Source organism: Scyliorhinus canicula, chromosome 14, assembly GCF_902713615.1.
Source record: "Scyliorhinus canicula chromosome 14, sScyCan1.1, whole genome shotgun sequence".
In the NCBI taxonomy this organism is placed as follows: domain Eukaryota; kingdom Metazoa; phylum Chordata; class Chondrichthyes; order Carcharhiniformes; family Scyliorhinidae; genus Scyliorhinus; species Scyliorhinus canicula.
Genome location: NC_052159.1, coordinates 94,046,564 through 94,073,717, shown reverse-complemented (window position 1 = coordinate 94,073,717; position 27,154 = coordinate 94,046,564). Strand labels below are relative to the sequence as shown.

General features: G+C 47.5%; 1 protein-coding gene and 1 pseudogene across 3 annotated transcripts in view; both read right to left on the bottom strand.

Annotated features, from left to right (window-relative positions):
• LOC119977721 (piwi-like protein 4) overlaps positions 1 to 21,919 on the bottom strand; it is a 110,983-nt gene extending 89,064 nt beyond the window's left edge. Inside the window, exons 1-3 of one of the 3 annotated variants that reach the window (XM_038818905.1) lie at positions 21,734 to 21,832; positions 18,195 to 18,267; positions 5,150 to 5,240 (exon numbers count right to left, since the gene is read on the bottom strand). In XM_038818905.1, coding sequence (XP_038674833.1) covers positions 5,150 to 5,240; positions 18,195 to 18,236 — 133 coding nt within the window. In that variant the 5' untranslated portion in view covers positions 18,237 to 18,267; positions 21,734 to 21,832. Of the gene's footprint in view, positions 1 to 5,149; positions 5,241 to 18,194; positions 18,268 to 21,733; positions 21,833 to 21,861 lie in introns of those variants that run through there. The other 2 variants (XM_038818906.1, XM_038818907.1) reach the window with 2 other exon arrangements.
• Positions 9,158 to 9,434, bottom strand: LOC119977722 (annotated as a pseudogene).
• Positions 21,920 to 27,154: the final 5,235 nt, after the last annotated feature.

Below are 27,154 nucleotides of genomic sequence, written 5' to 3'. Positions count from 1 at the left end.
GTCTCCAGTTTTATTACTATCATCAAGTCTATAATCTGAGTGTTAACAGTTTCTTCTTCACTTCTGAACAGACAACAATTTCTCTTAACACTGAAAACTATCACAGTGTCAATTTGACTGATTGAAAGAACTTGCATTTAAAAAGCACTGTAAGGATCCACTTAGAGCACATGAGATGAAACTTTCCCAGGTATTGGCAAGGGCTGATAGCGGGAGGGAAAAACAATGTTGATTCTGCTAGCAGCAACGGCAGCTTTCTCTGCCAAATCGTTCAGGATTTAGGTTTAAAAACCTCAATGTCCCACGATCGCGCCCCGCCAGCAACTTAATTTCTCGAAAATCGGGGTACAAGTTCTAAAGGACACTACAGCGTACAATAGTTCACCAGGAATGGTTTCTGTGCTGCCATTCTTTGTGTATCTGGGATTGTTGATTCTTTTTTAGTAATTGTAATTAGGAAACAATTACCCAGTTATATCTTCTGGTGAATAGCTACGTTTTAAAATTGCTCAATAATTTTAGTCCATGCAAATAAAACTTGTGATTCAATGGCAGTAGTTCCACCCAAGAAGTTTTTAACGATTATTGTCTGTATTTTCAAGCATAAACCTAACAAGAACAAGGATAGAACAAAGATCATGGGGAATTCTAGTCCTTTTTTATCTGCTATTGTATACTCAGGCCACAGATATGTGCAAACTGTGTGGGTCTGCTGCTGGATGCTTACATACCACTGATCAACATACTACTTCACAAAGTAAAGAAAGTTAACATGGCCATTCAGCCTATCATAGTTCATCCATCAGAAAGGCTCTCCTTATTGCTGCATGTTATTTTTAACAACTGATTACAGAGTTTTTAATCTGCAATACTCTACCCAAAGTTCCACACATCGATTACGCTTTGTGTGAAAAAGTTCCTAATATCAGTCTTAAACTTTCCCATTACAGCTTGAAGCAGTGTCCCCTTTATCCTATTCTCAGAGTTTAAAGCTATATTCCAGATTTACCTTTTCAACACCGTTTAGTAACATGCATACCTCGACATGGTGGTCTCCTCCTTCCGAGACTGGAAAGTACACCCTCAGAACACCACTAATATTTTAATGAGACTTTTACCATGGAATGGCTCGAACTTCTGCCTCACTGGTGCTGACCCTGTACAAATCCAGCATGGATAAAATTCCAGTTTTTTTTCATTCATTGCATCATAACTTGCCAGACGTGCAAAGGAGCCCTTAACTAATGGTGTAGAAATGTACATCTAGAATATTACTCAAACCTAAATCACAATGATATTTTGGGATGGGAAAGAGCGAGATGTTTCCGATTGAGGCCAGAGGGCAGGAGAAGAGGTTAAGGGAGCTGCCGTTCAAGGTGATAGGGGCAAGTTTGGGCGCAACTGCATAAGTTGAATTTGGCTCGTTTGGTGCAGCAGATGAAGGGGGATTTTAAAAAGTGGGATGGGTTGCCATTATCGTTGGCGGGAAGGGTGCAGGCAGTGAAGATGCTGGTGTTGGCAAAGCTCTTATTTGTATTTCAGAACCTCGCAATATTCGTTCCAAAGTCATTTTTAAAAAAGATTTCAGGGTTTGTGTGGGTGGGAAGGACCCCGTGGTTCAAGAGGGTGTTTTTGGAATGACCCTGAGGACTGGGGGGTTGGCGTTGCTGAATATAATTAATTATTACTGAGTGGCTAACATCGCTATGGCTAGGAAATGGGTAGAGTGGGAGGGGTCAGTATGGGGGCGGATGGAGGTGGCTTCTTGCAGGGGAATGTGTTGAGGAGCATTGTTGACAGTGCCTCTGCCATTCTCGCCAGCCAGGTACTCCATGAGCCCAGTGGTAGTGTTGGCCTTGAGAGTATGGGGGCAGTGGAGGCAGCATCTGAGATTGCCTCGGTGTGGGCACCGATTTGTGATAACAGGAGGCGGGTCAGAGACTCGCCGGCGGGCTGCACGAATCGTGCCACGCCGCCCAACGCTGGCACGCAATTCTCTGCGCTGGTCGCGGGCCGCTCTACGCCGCCGGCCCACCAATTCTCCAATCCGGATGGGCCGAACAGCCATAAGAAAAGAGCCAAGTCCTGCCGGCACCATTCTAACCTGCTCTGGGCCGGTGGGACCTCGGCGTGTAAGGGTCGGGTAGCAGCCTTGTGGGGGGGGGGCCTCCGGTGTGGCCTGGCCCGCGATCGGGGCCCACCGATTGGCGGACTGGCCTCTGTGGCTGGGGGTGTCCTTTCCTACGGCCGGCCCCTGTTGTCCTGTGCCATGTTGCGTCAGGGCCAGCACGTTGAAGGAGGCTACTGCGCGTGTACGCGTTGGCGCGGTGCCACTTCGCATGTCCTCGTTGATGCTGGCGCAACTGAGCATGCGCGGATCCCACGGCGCACAGTTCGCGCCGGGATCTGCAGCTGAAGCAGCGTGAACTGCTCCAGTGCCGTGCTGGCCCCCTGAAGGGGCCAGAATTAGTTGTGAGAGCAGCCCGTTCACGCTGTCGTAAAACACGACAGCGTTTACAACGGCATGGACACTCTGCCGGCGGATTGGAGAGTCCCGCCCCATAGGTTTGCACTGGGGGGGGGGGGGGGGGGGGGGGGGGGGGAACGGGACATGAGATTTCTGGGGCGGCGGTAAACTGGGATTGAGAGGTTATGGGGATCTGTTTGTAGCGGGCAGTTTTGTGAGCTTGGAGGACCTGCAGAAGGAATACAAGCTGCCCAGCGGGAAAGGGTTTAGATACTTACAGGCCCAGGACTTTGTGAGGAGGCAGGTTATTTATTGTGCTGCACAAGTTTGCTTTTGCTCTTCTTTGTGTGCTTGCTGTTTATATAAATGCCTTAATAAAATATTTTTTTAAGAAGGAGTCTTTCCTGGGATGGGGGTCATTTGGGTGCTATTCCCATCTGCAGTCTTTAAACAGTCAGTCAGTATGACAAAAACACAGTTCTCTGACAATAAAGTGAAAGTCTCCCCATCTGCAGCCTTAAACTCTTTAAACAGTCTGTCAGTATCACAAAAACATAGTTGTCTCATAATAAAGTGAAAGTGTTCCCATCTGTACCCCTAAGCCCTTTAAACAGTCTGTCAATATGCAGAGTGCAATGATCTGTGACATGAAGGTAAAAGTATACCGTTTAATGTAGTGGAAACCTTTGAAGTGGTTTTCTCATGGTCAATTTCATTGCCCTTTAGTATTGAAGCCTGTTTGAATGACTCAAAGGCTAAAAGTTTTGAACTGCATTGTTTACATTCAATTTCATGGACTAGTGTCTCTTAAAAGCTTGTTGATTGGCAGATCCAGGCAGTTTCAAATGGGGGATATAGTTCTGCAGGAATCCATTAACTCAGAGGAGCAGACTTCCGTTGGCAGCACGTATGAGGAAGTTGCACATTGGGTGGCTCCTGCTCGAGGTTTGATTTTTTAGAACTTAATGCCCGGTCCCATGGGCAATTTTTTGACATAATTGCAGGAAGACATAAGGAAGGAGGGGGATGTCGAAAAACCAAAAGAAAGCCGGTGTGAAGAAGGGAGGGAGTGAAGGTTCACCATCAAGCAAAAGGATCAGCTTGGCATCTGGAATGATGGTGGAGGCTGGATCGATGGGTGGGGCCGCACTGTTCACGACAGAAAAGATGATCGAGGTGATGGCTTTAGAACTTGAGAAACAGTTTGCAAAGCACATGGAAGCGATGAAGAAAGAGGTGATGGCGGCGCTGAAGGTTCTGGTGGAGGAGTAGATTGCTCCAGTGAAGGTGGCGGTGTCGAGGACTTCGGCTGAGGTGCTGGAGCAGGGTGAGAAAATAAAGGGAGTGGAGGAGGCCTTGTTGCATCACAGCGATCAGCTCACCTCGATGGGTGAGGAGCTGCAGAGGGTGGTCGAGGCCAACAAAGCCTGCGAGCCAAGTTGAAGGATCTGGAAAACAGATCGAGGTGGCAAAATTTGAGGATCGTGGGTCTACTATGTTCTATGAGTACTTTGCCAAGAAGTTGGCAGTGCTGTTGGGGGAGGAGGGAGATCCCTCCCGGTACGAACTGAAATGGGCTCATCGGTCATTGAGACCCAAACCAAAGGCAAATGAACCACCAAGAGTGGTGATCATTTGCTTCTACATGTACCACATGAAGGAGAAGGTCCTGAGTTGGGCAAAGCAGAAGCGGGAGGTGCAGTGGGCTGGAGCTGGTATACTTATTTACCAGGACTTCATTGAGGAGTTGGCGAGTAGGTGGGCAGCCTTCGGCTGAGTGAAGACGGCACTGTGTAATAGAGGTGTGTGGTTCGGCATAGTGTACCCAGCTAAGTTGAGGGTGACCTACAACTTCAAAGACATTTACTTTGAGACGGTGGAAGCGGCAGAGGCATTTGTGAAGGCAGAAGGACTGGGGCAGAAGTGAGAAATGGGACTGAGGATTGGTCTTGGACTGAGGGTAGGGGGTTGGGGGTTGGAAGATTGTATATCATTCAATTTTTTTATTTAATGTTGTTATATGGGTTAAATGAGGTAAAGCTGTCTATCTGGATCAAGAAAGAGTGAAGATTGTTTGTAACTATGGTTTTCTGGGGGGGTTTTGTTTGCACTGGGTTTGTTTGTTTGAAGGGGATTTCTTTGTTTTCCTGGGACTGGGTGGGGGGAGGGGATTGAAGGGGAGTGGGGCCTGGGTGGGGGACTCCACACTAGCAAATTTAAGTAAGCTAGTGACCGGAGATGTGGTGGGAGGGCAGGGCTGCAGTCATTGGAGCCTGGTTGAACAGGTTTCCAGGACAATTTTACTAGCTTGGTGGGAAGGGTGAAAGCGGATTTGGGAAGGTGGGATAGCCTTCCTCTGACATTGGCAAGTCAGGTGCTGCGATTTTTATTTCTATTTCAGTACCTGCTGATCTTTTTGCCGAAGGTTTTTTTTTAAGGAAGTGGGTAAACTGATCACCTCGTTTATTTGGGAGGGTAAAGGTAGCCAGGATTAGGAAGGTGGTCCTGCAGAGAGGACGGTAGGGTTAGGAGATTCAAAGTGCCATTGAAAGACACGTCAGGTTTGCTCCTACTGCCCGAAAGAATCACTGGTTTTCCCGCTGGCGGGGAACACTTGTCTCCAATCGGGAGAATCACGCCTTTAATCTCTAATCCTCCAATAATAATTTACAATGAGCTCACAACTGCATGCTTCTGATTTTCGTTGAATGCGGCTATTTCCAACGTTCTCCATTTGTGTAAGGGAAGATGTGCTCGGATTCACAGCCAATACCTGAAAGAAAAGGAGAGAAATTATAACAGTGCAATAGTGACAGATTTATTATATCGTACGTCAACATTTTTAGATTTTATATGGTAACTTTATTGCAGAAAAATGTTTCACAGTTCTTCCTAGAGGCAAAATAAAATAAAATTGACACTGTTCCAAAACAGAGATCAGGATGTGTGACAAAAGCAAAATATGCTGGAAACACTCAGCAGAACAGACAGCATCCACAGAGAGAGAAACAGAATTAACGTTTGAGGTTGATGACCTTTCTTCAGAACTGGGAAACATCAGAGATATAGTAGGTTTTCACAAGGAATGACGAGACAAGGACAACAGGAAGGTCTTTGATAGGATAGAAGACAGGAGAGATTGAATAACAAAGGAGTTAATGTTTCAGAACCAAAAGGGGCAAAAAAGAAGCCAAGAAACGAAAAATGTACCGAGAGCAGATGTGCTACTATCTGATTGTAGCTTTGCCATGCATGGCTGCCGCGCAGATCTGGGACACAATCTACTGGCCGAGTCTCGCCCGAAAGGGAGTGCAAAGCGGCCGGTAGATCCCGGGAGAAGCTTCTGCGCACTTCCCGGCAGCCAGGACGCCTCGCAAGATCTATCCAGACCTCGCAAGGCATTGCGATCAGGATCCCGACCAAGCCTCGTGCGCCTCGTGATCAAGCCTCGCACGCTTAAGTCAGTTTTAAACCCACTTAGGCATGCTCACCCGGGATCCAATAGGTTCCCAGCATCTAACGGCCTCCTCAGGGAGATCCCAGCCAAGTACGGTTCAGTACTGGTCTGCACAAATGGTGCAATGGTCTCCCTGCCATTGTAGGCCCCTGAGCGGTCAGGGCAGGGTGCTACCCTGGCCCTCCCCCGGACTGTGGGCACATTGGCACTACCAGGATGCCCAGGTGGCACTCCAAAGCCTGAATATGCTCCGCCAGGGTGGCAATTCCAAGGGGACCAGGTGCCATGGTGGCATTGCTAATGATTAAGGCCTGGGAGAGCCATGGCTATGAAATGAGGGTGGAGGAGGGGTATGAAGGGTGGGGGTGCAGGGTGTGTATGAAGGAACCTCTGGACGGTTGGGGGGAGAGACAGATGGGGGTCCTGGAAGGGGGGCCTGAAACAGGGCTGAGGAAGGCATGGAAAAAGGGGGCCATCAGCCACCCCATTGTGGGGTGTCATCACTTGGGGGGTGTAGGTAATGCCCATGTGTGGGGGGGGGTTGTCATTGCCCATTGGTGGGGGTGACCCACAAGCCCTAATTGCAGCAGGTTCTGCATTTTTATACACGGCAAACACATTCCCGCCTTGTCCTCAATTTTTGAATGTAGCCAAGGCCACCAAAAATAGTTCCTGGTCATTTCCTTCATCCTGACAATACCACAGTGGTCTTCATGTAAATGGTTTAAAACACATTTTCTTAATAATGGTGCAATGATGACTCTTATTCCCCAGGGGAGACAACAACTCGCCCGGTATGAGGTCCAAGAATCGTTGTATCCGTTTTATTCCAAAAATTATTCTTTCTCTATCTGCGCAAAATTGCTTCCGGCTTTATTCAATGGCCTCGACTCAAAGGTTATCGCTTCTCTTCATCTGCGGGCAGCACGGTAGCATAGTGGTTAGTACAGTTGCTTCAGCTCCAGGGTCCCTGATTCGATTCCCGACTTGGATCACTGTCTGTGCGGAGTCTGCATCTTCTCCCCGTGTCTGCATGGGTGTCCTCCGGGTGCTCCGGTTTCCTCCCACAGTCCAAAGATGTGCAGTTAGGTGGATTGGCGATGCTAAATTGCCCTTAGTGTCCAAAAAAGGTTAATTGGGGATACGGGGACAGGGTGGAGGTGTGGGCTTGGGTACGGTGCTCTTTCCAAGAGCCAGGGCAGACCCAGTGGGCCGAATGCCTCCTTCTGCACTCTAAATTCTATGATTCTATGTGGGATATCACTACCCCAACTCCATAAGGTGATACACATGGCAATTGCATGGATAATTCTGGATCAAAATGTGTCAGGACATCTGGGGAGGAATTCTCCGGGGCAGGCAGAAACGGCGCAGTGGAGTGGTGGGAATCATTCCGGCATCGGGCCATCCCAAAGGTGCAGAATTCGGCCGGCGCTGGTCCACGCGTGCACGGGAGCGTCAGCAGCTGCTGGCGCATCCCCGCGCATGCGCTGGGCGGGATCACCTTCGCGCCGGCCATCGCAGAGGCTTACACGTCCGGTGTGTAGGAAGAGTGCCCCCACGGCACAGGCCCGCCCGCGGATCAGGCCACCGTGGGGACACCCCCCCCCCCCCACGAGGACCCCGGAGCCCACCTGCACCTCCAGGTCCCGCCGGTAAGGGACCCACTCCAATTTACGCCGGCGGAACTGGCATAGAACGGGCGGAATTTCGGCCCATTGCGGGCCGGAGAATCGCCGTGAGGAGCCCGCCGTGGCGCAATTCCCGCCCCCACCATAATCTCCAGTGTCGGAGAATTCGGCAGCCAGCGGGGGCGGGATTCACACCGCCCCCCCCGGCGATTCTCCGACCCCACGGGGGGTCGTAGAATCCCGCCCTTGATTTCAGTAGCGGCACTTCTGCTTGTATAAATGCTCTGTCACATTGATCTGCCCCCCATTTCTACTTTTTATTTTGACACAGTAGATTGTTTAAAGGTTTTAGATAGTCACCAGGGTGACACCAGCTGGCATGGCCAGGGTGCCCAGGTGGCTCTGCCAGGGGGCCAGGCTGACAGTGCCAAGCTGCCCAGGTGGCGCCAGCAGTGCCAGGGTGCCACTCTGCCTGGAGGCCAACCATCTGGGGACCTGGTGGCATGGTGGCGCAGTGGTTAGCACTGCTGCCTCACATCACCAAGGTCCCAGGTTCAATCACGGCTCTGGGTCACTGTTCGTGTGGAGTTTGCATTCTCCCCGTGTTTGTGTGCAACCCAAAGATGTGCAGGGTAGGTGGATTGGACACGCTAAATTGCCCTTTAATTGGAAAAAAAAATGAATTGGGTATTCTAAATTTATTAAAAGAAAAAAAATGCACCTGGGGACCTCCGATCGCCCAGGTACGATTCCACCTGGTCCCCGTTTGTGGGGATAGTTCTGAACGGAGCCCAGCTGGAATCTCTCCAGTGAGGCCTGAAGATGCCTAGTCGCCATTCGATCCGGCAAATGGACAGGGAGGTCAGTTTCTAAGCCGACTTCACTTTGCAAAACTGGATCCCGCCCAACTCGACCTTTTGCGAGACCTGGTTAGATCTTGCAGGATGTAACGTCGGCCAGGAAGCCCGGAGGACGCCTCTCCCGGGATCTACCGCCACCCTTTGGGCCCAACGTGGCCGGTAGATTGCACCCTATGAAAACACAACCAGCTGCATTACTTTTTTTAAAAAATCATTTTATTGGCATTTTCAATATTATGTACATTGACGTTCGTGTTAATTTATTGTACAGTGCAAAGCAAAAAGGCTTTTATCATACTTTATACAGATTTCTGCCGTCTAGTTGTCATGTTCCCTCCCCCCCTCCCTTCCTGCACCCCATGCCCAGCCCCTCCTTTCCCTAACCCCTCCTGTCTGCACCCTCATACCACCCCTTGCTATCCTCCTTGGTCGATATGGGGGAGTTTCCCCTTTTTTTGGTGGATGAGTGGGGTGAGTGGCGGATTTCTCCCCTCCCCCCTCCCCCTCCCCCCCCAGTGTTGTCCCTCTTCTTTTTGGAATTCAATAAATTTACTTATAACGGCAAGTAAAATAAACAATTTCTGGTACCAAATTACAAACATAGTAAACCTTTGGCAAAGGCAATGCCTGAACCATCGTGCAATGGACCACAAAGAATTATTTCTCACAGTTAGAAATCAGTGAATAATTGGGTCCTCCATAACTGTTATGAATTCTGATACAGTCGAGTTCCTTGGGTACTGAACTTCACTTTAACTTACTGAAGGTTTTTTCAGCCACACAGTGGTCCCGGGCATGCAAGTTGTTAAACAGCTCCTCAGTACAGGTTTCTTTGGTTTGTGATTGAGAACTCACTCGCTCTGTACAGGTTATAAATCAGCCTCGGCAAAAGCAAGGCAAGTTTCAATCTGCTCGCATTGCTCCCTGATGTTTATTAGGGGATCCACCACTTCTTCTTCTTCCTCCTCTTCAGCATCCCCAGGTCCTCCGGTCAACATCAGCTCATCCGCCATCCCCATGGCGCGGACCTTGTGAACAGAACGTGTTGTACCTCTTTGCCCGTCTCAGACTCTCTGCCCCCCCCCCCCCCCCCCCCCCCCACCACCCCCCCTGCCTGCCGTAGCTCCTGGTCTTTTTTTCCCCCTCTCTACTCCTTCCAGTTCTCCCCCTATTGGTTGTTGCTGGCCTCAAACAGGTTTTGGAACAGACCGACAAATTGCCCCTTGCAGTAAAGAAGCCTTCCTCCGACCCTCAGATCGTGTATTTTAACTTCTCCAGGTGGAGAAATTCCGAAAGGTACAGCTGTGGGTGGTGCTGCTCATCACCAGCCGAGCAGGATTTTCCGGGGAAGCGAAAGCTAGGGCGTCGGCCGCCTTCTCAATGTGTAGCTCTGGCTGCTCTGATACCCCGAAGATTGTCACATTTGGACTCCGCTTCACCCTCACCCCCACAACCTTGGACATTACCTCAGAGAAGGCTGTCCAGAACCCAGCAAGTTTTGGACAAGCCCAGAACATGTGGGTGTGGATAGCCAGGCCCTTCTGGCACCATTTACATTTATCCTCCATTCCGGGATGAACCTGCTCATTCAGGTTCTGGTCAGGTGTGCTCTGTGCACGACTTTGAACTGGATGAGGCTGAGCCTTGCGTAGGAGGAGATGCAGTTGACACTGCTCAGTGCTTCGCTCCAGAGTCCTCAGTTTGTCCTCCCATTTCTATCTGGTCTCGTCCAGTGGTGTTCGGGCTCTGTCCAGTAGCTGTCCGTATATTTTCCCACAGAGTCCCCCCTCCTTACTGTCCATGGTCATCAGGTCCTCTAATAGTGTAGTCTCCGGGGCCTTGGGTATCCTATTGTCTCTTTGCAGAGGAAATGTTTTATTTGTAAGTGTCTCATTTCCTGTTCTGTCGGTAGTTCCCATTCCTCCGTCAGTTTGTTCAACGTCGCTAGTCTGTGCCCTATGTAGAAGTCCCTAACTGTCAGCGTTCCCCCGTCCTGTCTCCATTTTTTAAACATTGCGTCTAGCATGGCTGGCGGGAATCTGTGGTTATCGCAGATGGGGGCCATCCCGGTTAACCCAAAATGCCTTCTCTGGCCCCATATTTTCAGTGTGGCCATTACACTGGGCTCGATGTGTATTTCGTCGAGGGGAATGGGAGTGCTGCCGTGGCCAGGGCCCGGAGGGTCGTTCCCCTGCAGGAGGCCTCCTCCATCTGTATCCACTCCGAGTTGGGCTCGTGCACCCATCCCCTCACCCTTTCAGCTGTTGCTGCCCAGTGGTGGTATTGCAGGTTTGGCTGTGCCAAGCCTCCCTTAATTTTCCTCCTTTGCTGTGTTGATTTGGAGACTCAGTGTTGATTCGGAGACTCAGTGTTGATTTGGAGGCTCAGTGTTGATTCGGAGACTCAGTGTTGATTTGGAGGCTCAGTGTTGATTTGGAGACTCAGTGTTGATTCGGAGACTCAGTGTTGATTTGGAGGCTCAGTGTTGATTTGGAGACTCAGTGTTGATTTGGAGACTCTTGGATTCTTGCCCCCTGTACAAATGCTATAATTAAGCTATCTAGGTTCTGGAAGAAGGCCTTCGGGATGAAGATCGGTATGGACCGAAACAGAAAGAGGAACCTCGGCAGCATATTCATTTTCATTGTCTGCACTCTCCCCGCCAGGGAGAGTGGGAGTGAGCCCCACCTCTGCAGGTTATTTTTGACTTCCTCCACCAGGCTGGTTAGGTTCCGATTGTAGATCTGTGTCCTGTCTCTGGCTATTTGGACCCCCAGGTATCGGAACCTGTTTATGGCTATTTTGAACGGGAGTCCCTCCAGCTCAGTCCCTCCCCCGTTTGGGTTCACTGGGAATGCCTCGTTTTTGCCCAGGTTAAGTTTGTAACCTGAGAAGGTTCCTAACTCTTTTAGGATCTGTATGATGGCTTTCAGTCCTTCCTGTGGCTTTGAGACGTACAGGAGCAGGTCATCCGCACAGAGCGAAACTCTGTGCTCTCTGTCTCCTCTTTGGCTGCCCTTCCAGTTTTTCACACCCCACAGGGCAATCGGCAGGGGTTCAATTACTAATGCAAACAGGAGTGGGGACAGTGGGCATCCTGGCCTTGTGCCTCTTTGTAACTGGAAGTATTCAGAGCTGGTGGTGTTGGTTCGAACATTCGCCTTGGGAGCATTGTACAGGAGTCTCACCCAGGCAGTGAATCCTGCTCCGAGCCCAAACCATTCCACTACCTCGAGTCGACTCTGTTGAAGGCCTTTTCTAGGTCCAGGGAGACGATCACCTCTGGTGTTCTCTCCCTGGAGGGGTCATCAGCCACCTGATGTTCGCAGTGAGTTGCATACCCTTGACAAAGCTCGTCTGGTCTTCAGCGACCACTTCCGATACGGCGTTCTCCAGCCTTTTGGCCAGAACCTTTGCAAGAATTTTCGCATCCACATTCAGCAACAAAATGTGTCTGTATGATCGACATTCCATCGGGGTCTTTGTCTTTTTTGGGTATCAGTGAGATTATGGCCTGCACTAGCGTAGGCGGCAAAGTGCCCCTTGCCAGCGAGTCTGCGAACATATCCCTTAGATGTGGGGCCAGGGCTGTTGCGAATTTTTTGTAAAAGTCCGCCGGGAACCCATCAGGTCCCGGCGCCTTCCCCGCCTGCATGAAGCTGATGCTCCCCATGATTTCTCCCAGATCTATTGGTGCTTCCAGGTCCCCCCCATCTGTCCTCCCCCAGAAGCGGCATTTCCAGTCCATCGAGGAACTGTTTCATCCCCACGTCCCCATCGGGGGGGGTTCGGAGGTGTAGTCCTCGGTAGAAGGTCTCAAATGCTTAATTGACCTCTTTTGGTCCGCTACCAGTCTACCTCTGTCATCCTTTAACTGCGCTGTTTCCCTCGTGGCTGTCTGCTTTCTCAGCTGATGAGCCAATAGGCGTCCAGCCATTTCTCCATATTCGTAAAAGGACCCCATGTTTGGCGGAGTTGGTACACTGCTTTCCTCGTTGATAGCAGGTTAAAGTCCATTTGTACCTTTTTCCTCTCCACCAGCAGCTCTATGGTCGAAGTATTTTCTGCCAATCAGCTGTTGCCTGGCCGCCCTCATCTCTGCGTGCCTTGTACGCTATTATTTCTCCTCAGATCACAGCCTTCAGTGCCTTCCAGAACGAGGAAGGTAATACTTCCCCGTTCCAGTTGTTAGTCGCGTAGTTGCCTATGGCCGGCGATGTTTTTTGGCAGAAGGCGTTATCAGCCAGTAGGTCCGTGTCCAGCCTCCATGTGGTGCGCTGAGCATGGCCCGTCTCCAATCTCACATCCAGGTAATGCGGAGCGTGTTAGGAGATGACTATCGTGGGATACCCCACTCTTTTAATTCCTGGAACTACCGATTTCCTCACTGCAAAGAAGTCGATACGGGTGTATACCTTGCGCACTTGTGAAAAAAACGAGAATTGTTTCTCTCCTGAGTGCATGAACCTCCATGGGTCCACCGCCCCCATCTGCTCCATAAATGCTCCCAGTTCCTTAGCCATGCCTGTTATTTTACCTGTTCTGGGGCTCGATCGGTCGGTCAGCGGATTCTGGCCGCAGTTAAAGTCGCCCCCATAATCAGTTGTTACGTGTCAATGTCGGGGATACGCCATGGTCTTTTTTATAAAGCCTGTGTCATCCCAGTTGGGGGCATACACATTTACCAGTACTACCGGTGTACCTTCCAGGACACCGCTGACCATGACGTACTGTACCCCGGGTCCATAACCATCCTAGTCTCAGTAAATCTCGTCCTCTTGCTGATCAGTATGGCCACTCCCCTAGCCCTTGCCCCATAGCATGAATGATACATCTGCCCCACCCAGCCCTTCCTTACCAGTAATCTGTCCTCCCTCAGGTGTGTCTCCTGCAGGTAGACTACGGCCGCCTTCAGGCTTCTCAGGTGGGCGAAGACTCTGGATCTTTCACTGGGCCATTAATTCACCTTACGTTCCAGGTGACTACCCTGGTGGGGGGTTTCTGACCCCCACGGTCCTGCGGGATCAACCATACTGACCTGGTGGACGTGCCCCTGCACTCCAGGGTTTCCCTTTGTTAAAGGCCGTTCAAAATGGCCGTGGTAACCGCTCTCCCCATGAGGTCGGGCCCCTGCGCTCCGGGGTTTCCCTTTGTCCAAGGAGCACCCAACATGGCCGCCAACTCTGTGTACGCCATTTGGGTGCGCCCCTGCACTCCGGGGTCTCCCTCTGTTTAGGGACCCTCCAAAGTTGTTGTTTGCGGCACCATCTTGATTCCTCGGCCTGTTCCATGCCTGCTGAGGCAAGTGTCTGTCTTGCTGCCAACCCCTTCCTGTCCTTCTGACCTTTTTCTGTTCTGTGATATCTCCCCCATTCCCTCCTTCCCCTCCTCCCTTTCCTCCCCACTATATTATAGGAGCTGGTTTAGCACAGTGGACTAAACAGCTGGCTTGTAATACAGAACAACGCCAGCAGCGCAGGTTCAATTCCCGTACCAGCCTCCCCAAACAGGCGGCGGAATGTGACGATTAGGGGCTTTTCCCAGTAACTTCACTGAAGCCTACTTGTGACAATACGTGATTATTATTATTATTCCCCCCCCCTCCCTTTCTGTCCTGTCATCCCCCCTTGACCAGATGTTCCCTCTCCCCAGTGAGGTGCACCGCGGCCCCCCTTACTGCTTGTCTTCCCCTGCTAGCCCTCCCTGCTAGTATGGAGGCTCCCCTTCCTGAGCTGGTCTCGCCCTATCTCTGTTTTGTCTGCCCATCTTTGTTCCCTTCCTCGCCCCCTCACCTGTCTCTCCTATCCTCTCTTCCCTCTCTCCATCTTTCTACCTTGGTCCGAGAACGAGGCAGCACAGCCCCCGCAAACACAGAGTCCATACGACAGCTCCTGGTTCCGTTTTGTCTTCCACTTTCCGTCTTTTACCCCGCTGCCCTCACCGCTGCTGCGTTCTAGACTGTTAGTTTTCACAAACTGCTCGGCCTCCGCCGGGGTGCCGAAGTATTGCTCTTTTCCTTTGTATGTTACCCAGAGTCTGGCCAGGAAGAGCACGCTGAATCTCACCTCACTCTTGTAGAGAGGCAAATTCACCTCATTGAATTCGGCCCTTTTTTTTGCGAGGTCTGCCCCAACGTCCTGATAAACCCTTATTCTGTATTCTTTCCACGAACACGGCTTTGTCTGTCGGGCCCATCTCAGGATCTTTTCCCGGTACTGGTACCGGTGCAGCTTCACGATGATTGCTCTCAGCTGCTCCCCAGTCTTGGGTTTTGGCCAGGGCGACCTGTGTGCCCTGTTGAGTTCTGGGGGATTTGGGAAGCTGTTCCTCCCGACCTGGTTGCCCAGCATGTGGATGATATAGGCCGTTGGATCCCTTCCCTCCACCCCCTCTGGCAGACCCACAATACAGGCGTTCTATCGCCTGGACCTGTTTTCCTGGTCCTCTACCTTTCCTCTCAGGTTCCCTTAGGCCACGATCCTATCACTCTGGTCGGTTGCTGCCCTTTCCAGGTCCAGGAATCATCCCTTCTGCTTCTTTGTTTTTAGTGTCTTTTAGGCTTATAGGAGTTTTGGGTGGCTTTTTAAGCCAAGAATCCTGGAAAATTTGCTATTCTGGGTCCGATTGGGAGGAGAGCCACCTGATGTGCATCCGCTCAGCACATCGGCACCACCGGAAGTCGTGTAATAGATCCTTGCGGAACCAATTTACGGCCCCTACATTACTTTTTTAAAGACACAATCCTTATACAAAGTAAGTTACAGCAATGCCTTGCAGGTTGGTGGATAATTGTTCTTTTTAAACATTCAGGGAGAAGCAATGGCCCACCATGAAGAGAACTCTGAAATTTTGTGATGCTGTCCGTTATGCTTGGCTGAGCTCGAGGACTCATGGATTAGCTCAGCAGGGGTTCTATTTTGGCAGGTGGAGTGCTTGCTTTGATTGCCATCTTTATGAGCTAAAACAATTATTAATTCTTTGTTCTGTTTCATCAATATATGGATGTTTATTTAGACAAGTGTGAAGTGAGGAAAAGTTTGTGTTACAATTATTATTAACGGCTCTGCCTGATTGACACTGAGAAATTGAAGCAGTCCATATCCATATGAAGTAGGAACTTCTTGGACTGATAAGTGACAGGTTGCATTTGTACCATACAAGTGCAAGGCAATGACCATCTCCAACAACAGAGAATCTAACCATCTCCCCTTGACATTCAAAGGCATTACCATCACTGAATCCACCGCTAGCAACATTCTGGGCATTACCATTGACCAGAAACTGAACTGGATCAGCCATATAAATACTGTGGCTACCAGAGCAGGTCAGAGGCTGTGAATTCTGCGGTGAATAACTCACCTCCTGTCTTCCAAAGTCTATAAGGCACAAGTCAGGAGTATAACAGAATGCTCTCTACTTGCCTGGAATCATGCATATTCCATCACATTCAAGAGGCCCAGCACCATCCAGGAAAAAGCAGCCTGCTTAATTGGCACTCCGTCTACCGCATTCAACATTTACTCCCTTTACCATTGACAGTGGCAGCAGTATGTACCATCTACAAGATGCACTACAGCAACTCACCAAGGCTCTTTTGACAGCACCTTGCAAACCCATGACCTTTACCACCTAGAAGGACAAGGGTAGCAGCTGCATAGGAACACCACCACCTGCAAGTTCCCCTCCAAGTCACACCATCCTGACATGAAACTATATTGTGATTCCTTCACTCTGACTGGGTCAGAATCCTGGAGATCCCTTCCAAACAGCACTGTGGGTATATTTGCACCACATGGACAGAAGCAGTTCAAGAAGGCAACTCACCACCACCTTCTCAAGGGCAATTAAGGGAGGACAATAAATGCTAGGCTTGCCAGCGATGCCCACATACCATAAACACATTTTATTAACACTTTGCTTGTTGGAAAAGCTGTTTGTTTTCCAAAGCAGATTTCGGAATGTTTTTGCTTCTCTCAGTATCTCAAGACTCGCCAGTGTTATTATACGTCTTATTGGTCTGTTCATCCTCCATGCTAGGTGAGTGGACTTGAAGGACATGAGGGCATGGAAGGCCCATGGAAGACATGAAAGGGGGCGTGAGAAGTGGCTGGGATTGGGTTATGAGAGTCAAAAACTGAAGAGCATAAGGGCTTTTAAAACAACTGGGGTGAAGTTCCAAGGAACTGAGGTGGGCCCTCTAACCAGCCACCTTGGCACTTGCCCACTCCTATGGCCACCTCCGATCTGATTTGAGTGTTCACGGGCCTGGCTCATTCACACCCACACCTTCCCAGAGTGAAAATTGGTTTTGACGGGGCCCTTTATCTCAAAAGCATGTCAGTAACTAAATTCTGGACCATATGATTATCTTATGCAATGCATGGCTAAGTTTACAAATTTGTGCTCCTGGTAGGAAGCTTGAAAATACATTGGGAAATTGCTCCCCAGAATTTTCCCTCCATATGGACAAAATCTCACTTCTAAGCGTCTGCAATATTCAATCTAGGTGGGTGAGGTTCCCCCCGCATGTGAACTTTTAAGATCATTGCTAGGTCATTAAGATCCTTAAGATTCACACGGATGATCCCTGGAATGGCGGGTCTAACATATGATGAACGGCTGAGGATCCTGGGATTGTATTCATTGGAGTTTAGAAGGTTAAGGGGAGATCTAATAGAAACTTACAAGATAATACATGGCTTAGAAAGGGTGGACGTAAAGAAACTGTTTCCGTTAGGCGAGGAGACGAGGACCCGTGGGCACAGCCTTAGAATTAGAGGGGGTAAATTCAGAACAGAAATGCGGAGACATTTCTTCAGCCAGAGAGTGGTGGGCCTGTGGAATTCATTGCCGCGGAGTGCAGTGGAGGCCGGGACGCTAAATGGCTTCAAGGCAGAGATAGATAAATTCTTGATGTCGCGAGGAATTAAGGGCGACGGGGAGAATGCTGGTAGGTGGAGTTGAAATGCCCATCAGCCATGATTGAATGGCGGAGTGGACTCGATGGGCCGAATGGCCTTACTTCCACTCCTATGTCTTATGGTCTTATTGTAATTGCAGCAGCAAAATAGAAAATATAACCCATTAAGTTGGCAACAATAGTACCCTGGAAATTAGTTTGGAACAGTTCTGAAGCATGCAGTGTGTGCAGGAAATGATGAGCATGACAAATCAGCAAGCTACTGTTGCCTATCTTGCCTCTGTCTGCAGGTCAGCCAACCAAAGAATATAAATTTTGGTCATCTGCCTCAACAGCAGCAGTGTTCCAGAGCCAGGAGACGCACTCATCATCAACGTTAACAAATAAATAACTATACATACCCTTTGGAGGCAGACCCTGGCTGGGCTGAATACAAGTCCAGAAAATCTAAGCGGAATGGACCAAGGCCTCAAATGAACAAAGCGATTCTTAATATAGCCCAGCAATAGCAAATGCCTATTTTGGGGGATCAGGGGCAAGATATTCTTTAGGCTTCCTTGGAGCACAGGATATTGGCCTCAGTGTCTTATTGCAACCGTTTCACATTCATATAATTCCTGCCCCATCAATTCTAATCAGATGTAACATGTCCAGATATATTAAATTGTATAAAAAGAGGAAGTTTAATATAACAGCACTACCTGCAAAATGAGATTTTAAAGCTGCTTTCATTTGAAACACATCATCCTCCCACTTACAATTAACGGTAGACACAAGAAAATTTGCAATGATGCCTATAATATTTTGATTTTCACATTAAAAGAAATGCTCGTAAACTCGAAGATCTAACAAGACGTACATTTGAACCTTCATACAGTGAGGCCTGCTCTCTTCCCGTCATCTTTTGGACTCCTACACAGATCAAGGAACACCTGCAACAATTTTACAACAAATTATTAACTTCATTTTTCTTTGAACAACTTGAGCAAAACTGAAAATTTGCTGCCTTCAAGTACATTGGAAAGCAGTAGCTAATATATTTTACATACAAAGTTTAGACAGAAATTTCAGATTAACCATAGCACATTAATTCAAAGCATATTTCCACAAGTAAAAGTAAAAAATCACAATAGTCTACAAAGTTTTTTTTAAAAATGTTAAGTCAAACAACAAACTGCATATCTGACAGACGAAAAACAAGCTTAGCTTTAAATCCTACTTTTCAGTAAAAGCTGGGAAGGCAACCCTGCTGTCAAAGCCTTGCCTACTCGGAGCACCAGCATATTGGGATAGATTTTGACTGTGGGAAGAGTAAAAAAAGATGATAGCGACTCCTCAGTCTGTTTTATATCTCATCGGAAGTGAGGGCCTAAGGGTGAAAATTGTGGAAGTACCAGTCATAATCTTCCAATCATCCTCAGATACAGACAGAGAACTGGAGAATTGCAAATGCTACATCATTGTTCACCAAGGATAAACCAAGCAACTACAGGCCAGTGAGTTTAACTTTGGTGGTGTGAAAGCTTGCTGAACTGATAATCCAGGACAAAATTAGTAGAGTCCTTATATTAGAAAAGTCCTTGTTCGGACAGTACTGTGGCGCAGTGGGTTAGCCCTGCAGCCTCGCAGCGCCGAGGTCCCAGGTTTGATCCCGGCTCTGAGTCACTGTCTGTGTGGAGTTTGCACATTCTCCCCGTGTTTGCGTGGGTTTCGCTCCCACAACCCAAAGATGTGCAGGCTAGGTGGATTGGCCATGCTAAATGCCCCTTAATTAGAAAAAATGAATTGGGTACACTAAATTTATAAAGAAAAAAGAAAAAAAAAAAAAGTCCTTGTTAAAGCATAGAGTTCAAAAGCAAAGAATTTGTTTGTTTGGCCCCAGCTGGAATACTGCATCCAATTCTAGCACTGCACTCAAGGAGAGGTGGGAAGGCTTTAGTGAGGGTGAAGGAAAGGTTTATGAATGGTTCCAGGGATAAGGGTCTCCAGTTCCATGAATAGATTGGAGAAGCTGGAGTTGTTCTTCTTATAGAAGAGACGCTGAGAGGAAATTTGATAGTGGTGTTCAAAAATCATGAGAGGCCTAGGCAGAGCAGGTAGAGAAAAACTGTTGTCATTGGCGGAAAGGTCAAGAATTTGATGACACCAATGGTGAAATGAGGTATAACCTATTTTACACTGTGAATTGTTAGGATATGGAATGCACTATTTCAAAATGTGATAGAGGCTGATTTAATTGTGGTTTTCTAAAGGGAAACGCATAGCTACCTGAAGGCAAGAAAACATTGCAGGGTTATGGGGAAAGTATGAGTGAGTGGGAATAGCTGAGATGTTCTTGAAGAGATGGAACAGACATGATGAACCAAGTGGCCTCATCCTTCGTCACTGTAATCATTCCATGATTCATATGAAGTTCATTTGTCCACTATTAATAATCAATTGGTTAAAAATGGGTTAACACCTCCATTTAGGGAGGAACGGTAGCACAGTGGCTAGCACAGCTACCTCAAAGTGCCAACTACCCAGGTTCAACTCTGGCCTTGGGTCACTGTCTGTGTGGAATTTATACATTTGCCCCATGTCTGCGTGTGTTTCCTCCGGGTGCTCTGGTTTCCTCCCACAGTCCAAGGATGTGCAGGTTAGGTGAAATTACCATGATAAATTGCCCCTTAGCGTCCAGGGATGTGCAGGATAGGTTATGGGATTACGGGGATAGAACAGGGTGGACGGGGGAGTGGACATGGGTAAAATGCTCATTTGAAGGGTCAGTGGAGACCTGATGCACCCTATGGCCTCCGTCTGCACTGCAGAGATGTTATGATTCTAAGACAAAAGACAACAAGTTCAAAAGAATATTTGAATGTCTTATCAATATTTCAGCTACAGCAAGAATAGAAATCCACATCCCACCATTACAAACAGTACAACTTGGAATTATCATAATATATTGACTAGAAAACATTACAATCCTGGAGATCTGGTGGCTCCTTTTAAAACACGATTCTTTATCACCATAAAGTGCCTGTATCACAAAGGGTATTGTAGCAGAATTCCATGGGGCTTCTCCCAGTGGTAACTCTGACTGCACATAAATTTGATCAAACCAAATTGATGTCTAAACAAAAGTGGGGAATGCATAAAAGGCCAGATGAAGAGAGTTCTCATAGGCTGTACAAGGTTGGGGGCTGGTTTAGCTCTGTTGAGGGAACAGTTGGTTCACATTACAGAGCGAGGCCAACATTGTGAGTTCAATTCCCATACCCGCTGAGGTTATTGAACCGTGCCTGAGGTGTGGTGATCCTCAGGTTAAATCACCATCAGTCAGCTCTCCTCCTCAAAGGAGAAAGCAGTCTATGGTCATCTGGTACTAGGTGACTTTTTTTTAAATAGAGGGACTAGGTGACTTTTACAAGGTTATAAAAACAAAGATAAGAATTTCTAAGTTTGTGGTGTTTGGCAAATGGGAGCCAATAATGTAGGTAAGCAATGCTAAATGAGGTGTGTGAGAAGGTGTGTTTGATTGCATACAGGCTGCAGAGATTTGGATGAGTTTAAGTTTACCTCACCCAACATTTTGTATCAAATTACCGTTCTGACCATGCGAAAGCAGCAAGAAGAGAAGCCATTTGTAAGATGCGACAGCAAAATCAGACAGGCAAAAGTAGCTCAAACTTTTTATTGAATGCAAAGCTGAGGTTGTTCATTTGTAATTTTCATTTAGTACATTTACAGTACTCTTTATGCCCTTCTACAATCCGAGTATGTAAAATTTAGCAACACTTGGAATTCAAAGATTTCTGGCCCCTCAAATGTTGCCAATTGTAGTTTATTCACAATAACCTCATATTGACATTTTATCAAGAGCAACTATTTATCTTTTTCACTAGCTCATTTAACGCGAAGCCACAATAGTAACTTACTAGCAACCGAAAATGCTTTAAGAGATAGGTTAAACGATTCAAATCAAGCAACATATATAAATTTCCAGGCATCCTAAAGTTTGCGAATTGATCGAATAATAAAACTGAAAAGATGGCCCCACCGTTATACATTTTAATCTGTTGGAAGAAAGTTTATTTAAATTTGTCAACATTACAGCTTGCTCAGAAATATTTTGTAAAATTGATAGTTGGCAAAACCAGCAGAGTTTAACATCTCTCAAACACAACTCGAAGATCTTACATTCCGCAGGTTATTTACGTTGGAGAAACGCTTAATTTTACGTCGCATTAAAGCCAATAAATTAACATATTGTTATCCACTTTGCAAAGGAAAGCTGAATGAGCTAGGTCTCATATTCAAACAAGCTGCCAACGCGCACCCATTTGGCCCTGCAAACGAACGGACTCTGGCACTAATCCTTCTATTTAACAATTGGGGGAGGGACGGATTACTCACGTTTAACAACTTCGAAAAGACAACTTCGAAATGACTTCCCAATTAGGTGGGAGGGGGGACTGCCGCTGCTGCTTAATTCGCGAGGTTGCACAGGCACTCCCAATTAGTAATGTCATCGGCTCACAAACCTGAAACGCGCGGTGAGCCCCACCTCAGTGATCCGCACCAACTCCGCCTACCCGCCAGTCATCAGGAGGGACCACCCCTCATCACCTGTCAGTCACCAGGAGGGACCACCCCTCATCACCTGTCAGTCATCAGGAGGGACCACCCCTCATCACCTGTCAGTCATCAGGAAAGACCACCCCTCATCACCTGTCAGTCACCAGGAGGGACCACCCCTCATCACCTGTCAGTCACCAGGAGGGACCACCCCTCATCACCTGTCAGCCATCAGGAGGGACCACCCCTCATCACCTGTCAGTCATCAGGAGAAACCACCCCACTCCTTTGAATCATCAGGAGGGACCACCCCTCACCTAATGTCAGTCATCGGAAGTGACCACTCCTCACCTCCTGCCAGTCATTAGGAAGGGCCACCCTTCACCTCCTGGCAGTCATCAGGAGGGACTACCCCTCACCTCCTGTCAGACATCAGGAGGACCACCCCTCACCTCCTGTCAGTCATCATTTGTTGAGAGAAATAATACACAACTGCAGCATTGTAAAAGATGCACCATCATTACACATTCTTTCAGTTTGTGTGCCCTGGGCATTACCAGCCCTTCAAGGTAAGCAGCTGGACAACTTCAGAATATTTCACCAGACCTGCCATTTGCTTTGAAACTATCACAGCTTGTCACTGACATCAACATTTTGGGAACCTAATTGACTAATATGTCAGTGATTGATAACAGAAAACAGCATGAATTAGGTTTTTCAACAACTAATAATTCTCTCTACATAGTAGGCAGTAATTCCACTTAGAGGCTGAAGAACTGTCCTTCTTGCGAGCAGCACCATTGGTGAAAGAGGGGCCCAATCCAGTATTTTGGTAGTTAGATCCAAATAAGCATGTGATTCAGGAATGAAAAGGGAATTATAACAGTGACAGGGAAAGAACATAAGAACATAAGAACTAGGAGCAGGAGTAGACCACCTGGCCCCTCGAGCCTGCTCCACCATTCAATGAGATCATGGCTGATCTTTTGTGGACTCAGCTCCACTTTCCGTCCTGAACACCATAACCCTTAATCCCTTTATTCTTCAAAAAACTCTCTATCTTTACCTTAAAAACATTTAATGAAGGAGCCTCAACTGCTTCACTGGGCAAGGAATTCCATAGATTCACAACCTTTTGGGTGAAGAAGTTCCTCCTAAACTCAGTCCTAAATCTACTTCCCCTTATTTTGAGGCTATGCCCCCTAGTTCTGCTTTCACCTGCCAGTGGAAACAACCTGCCCACATCTATCCTATCTATTCACTTCATAATTTGATATGTTTCTATAAGATCCCCCCTCATCCTTCTAAATTCCAACTAGTACAGTCCCAGTCTACTCAACCTCTCCTCGTAATCCAACCCTTTCAGATCTGGGATTAACCTAGTGAATCTCCTCTGCACACCCTCCAGTGCTAGTACGTCCTTTCTCAAGTAAGGAGACCAAAACTGAACACAATACTCCAGGTGTGGCCTCACTAACACCTCATACAATTGCAGCATAACCTCCCAGTCTTAAACTCCATCCCTCTAGCAATGAAGGACAAAATTCCATTTGCCTTCTTAATCACCTGTTGCACCTGTAAACCAACTTTCTGTGACTCATGCACTAGCACACCCAGGTCTCTCTGCACAGCAGCATGCTTTAATATTTTATCATTTAAATAATAATCCCATTTGCTGTTACTCCTATCAAAATGGATAACCTCACATTTGTCAACATTGTTTTCCATCTGCCAGACCCTAGCCTATTCACTTAACCTATCCAAATCCCTCTGCAGACTTCCAGTATCCTCTTCACTTTTCGCTTTACCACTCATCTTAGTGTCATCTGCAAACTTGGACACATTGCCCTTGGTTCCAAACTCCAAATCATCTATGTAAATTATGAACAATTGTGGGCCCAACACGGATCCCTGAGGGACACCACTAGCTACTGTTTGCCAACCAGAGAAACACCCATTAATCCCCACTCTTTGCTTTCTATTAATTAACCAATCCTCTATCCCTGCTACTACTTTACCCTTAATGCCATGCATCTTTATCTTATGCAGCAACCTTTTGTGTGGCACCTTGTCAAAGGCTTTCTGGACATCCAGATATACCACATCCATTGGCTCCCCGTTATCTACTGCACTGGTAATGTCCTCAAAAAATCCCACTAAATTAGTTAGGCACGACCTGCCCTTTATGAACCCATGCTGCGTCTGCCCAATGGGACAAGTTCTATCCAGATGCCTCGCTATTTCTTCCTTGATGATAGATTCCAGCATCTTCCCTACTACCAAAGTTAAACTCACTGGCCTATAATTACCCGCTCTCTGCCTACCTTCTTTTTTAAACAGTGGTGTCACGTTTGGTAATTTAATCCCTGATTCTTTGTTGCCAGTCTGGACTCAATAAAATCTGAGATGGATTAGCAGGTATCAATTATTGTTTTATTTCCACCAGCTTGCAAGGCTGACTCACTCGTAGGACATTAGAACACACACAGCTGTCTTCTAAAGTTCCCAAAAGTTAGTGAAGACTAAGACAAATAAATCACAGCACATATTGATTGAATCACATCAAGATTCGCATACAAGCTTCCCATAGGCCAATGTATACACCTTCTGACCTGGCCATATATCCTGATTGGCTCACTTCGCATTTTCCCAATCCTGGCCTCTTGTTACCCAGCATCCTTTTCACTATTCTCTCCACGAGGCAAAGCTCCCTTCCCCCCTTCCTAGCCATGCTGTGCTCATCCCTTTGTTCTCTGGCTGTGAACTCATTACCCTCAGGGTCCTACTGTCCATCATATTCGTTTGTTCACTTCCTCAGGACCACTCCAGAGTCTAGTGAATTTTGATAAATTATCACTAGTGCATTTGCAATTTCCCTAGCCATCTCTTTCAGCACTCTGGGATGCATTCCATCAGGGCCAGGAGACTTGTCTACCTTTAGCCCCATTAGCTTGCCCATCACTACCTCCTTAGTGATAACAATCCTCTCAAGGTCCTCACCTGTCATAGCCTCATTTCGATCAGTCACTGGCATGTTATTTGTGTCTTCCACTGTGAAGACCGACCCAAAAAACCTGTTCAGTTCCTCAGCCATTTCCTCATCTCCCATTATTAAAACTCCCTTCTCATCCTCTAAAGGACCAATATTTACCTTAGCCACTCTTTTTTGTTTTATATATTTGTAGAAACTTTTACTGTCAGTATTTATATTCTGAGCAAGTTTACTCTCAATCTATCTTACTCTTCTTTATAGCTTTTTTAGTAGCTTTCTGTTGCCCCCTAAAGATTTCCCAGTCCTCTAGTCTCCCACCAATCTTTGCCACTTTGTATCCTTTTTCCTTCAATTTGACACTCTCCCTTATTTCCTTAGATATCCATGGTCAATTTTCCCTCTTTCTACCGTCCTTCCTTTTTGTTGTTATAAACCTTTGCTGAGCACTGTGAAAAATCGATTGGAAGGTTCTCCACTGTTCCTCAACTGTTCCACCATAAAGTCTTTGCTCCCAGTCTACCTTAGCTAGTTCTTCTCTCATCCCATTGTAATCTCCTTTGTTTAAGCACAAAACACTAGTATTTGATTTTACCTTCTCACCCTCCATCTGTATTTTAAATTCCACCATATTGTGATCGCTCCTTCCAAGAGGATCCCTAACTATGAGATCATGAATCAATCCTGTCTCATTACACAGGACAAGATCTAGGACCGCTTGTTCCCTCGTAGGTTCCATTACATAATGTTCTCGGAAACTATCGCAGACACATTCTATAAACTCCTCCTCAAGGTTGCCTTGACTGACCTGGTTAAACCAATCGACATGTAGATTAAAATCCCCCATGATAACTGCTGTACCATTTCTACATGCATCAGTTATTTCTTTGTTTATTGCCTGCCCCCCATAACGTTACTATTTGGTGGCCGATAGACTACTCCTATCAGTGACTTTTTCGCCTTCCTATTCCTGATTTCCACCCAAATGGATTCAACTTTATCCTCCATAGCACCGATGTTATCCCTTACTATTGCCCGGATGTCATCCTTAAATAACAGAGCTACACCACCTCCCTTACCATCCACTCTGTCCTTCCGAATAGTTTGATACCCTCGGATATTTAACTCCCAGTCGTGACCATCCTTTAACCATGTTTCAGTAATGGCCACCAAATCATAATCATTCACGATGATTTGCATTATCAACTCATTTACTTTATTCCGAATACTACGAGCATTCAGGTAAAGTACACTTATGTTGGTTTTTTTACCTCTGTTTTGAATCTTAACATCTCCAGTTTTATTCCTTTTAGTATTACTGGGCCTATTCACTGAGCTCCCCTCAGTCACTGTACCTAGTACTGTCGCTCTTTTTGATTTTTGACTATGACTTCTCTGCCTTACACTTTCCCCCTTACTTCCTTTTCCTTTTGTCCCTGTTTTACTACCTTCCAACTTCCTGCATCGGTCCCCATCCCCCTACCACATTAGTTTAAACCCTCCCCAACAGCTCTCGCAAACACCCCCGCTAGGACATCGCTTCCAGTCCTGCCCAGGTGCAGACCGTCCGGTTTGTACTGGTCCCACCTCCCCCAGAACCGGTCCAATGCCCCAGGAATTTGAATCCCTCCCTCTTGCACCATCTCTCGAGACACGCATTCATCCGATCTATCCTGACATTCCTACTCTGACTAGCCCGTGGCACTGGTAGCAATCCTGAGATTACTACCTTTGAGGCCCTACTTTTTAGTTTAACTCCTAACTCCCTGAATTCAGCTTGTAGGACATCATCCCGTTTGTTACCTATATCGTTGGTGCCCATGTACACCACGACAGCTGGCTGTTCACCCTCCCCCTGCCAGAATGTCCTGTAGCCGCTCCGAGACATCCTTGACCCTTGCACCAGGGAGGCAACATACCATCCTGGAGTCTCGATTGAGTCCACAGAATCGCCTCTCTATTCCCCTTACGATTGAGTCCCCTATCAATATAGCCCTGCCATTTTTCTTCCTGCCCTGCTGCGCAGCAGAGCCAGCCACGGTGCCATGAACCTTGCTGCTGCTGCCTTCCCCTGGTGAGCCATCTCCCTCAACAGTATCCAAAGTGGTATATCTGTTTTGCAGGGAGATGATCGCAGGGGACACCTGCACTGCCTTCCTACTCTTGCTCTGTCTTTTGGTCACCCATTTTCTATCTCCCTCAGTAACTTTCACCTGCGGTGTGACCAACTCGCTAAACGTGCTATCCACGACCTCCTCAGCATCGTGGAT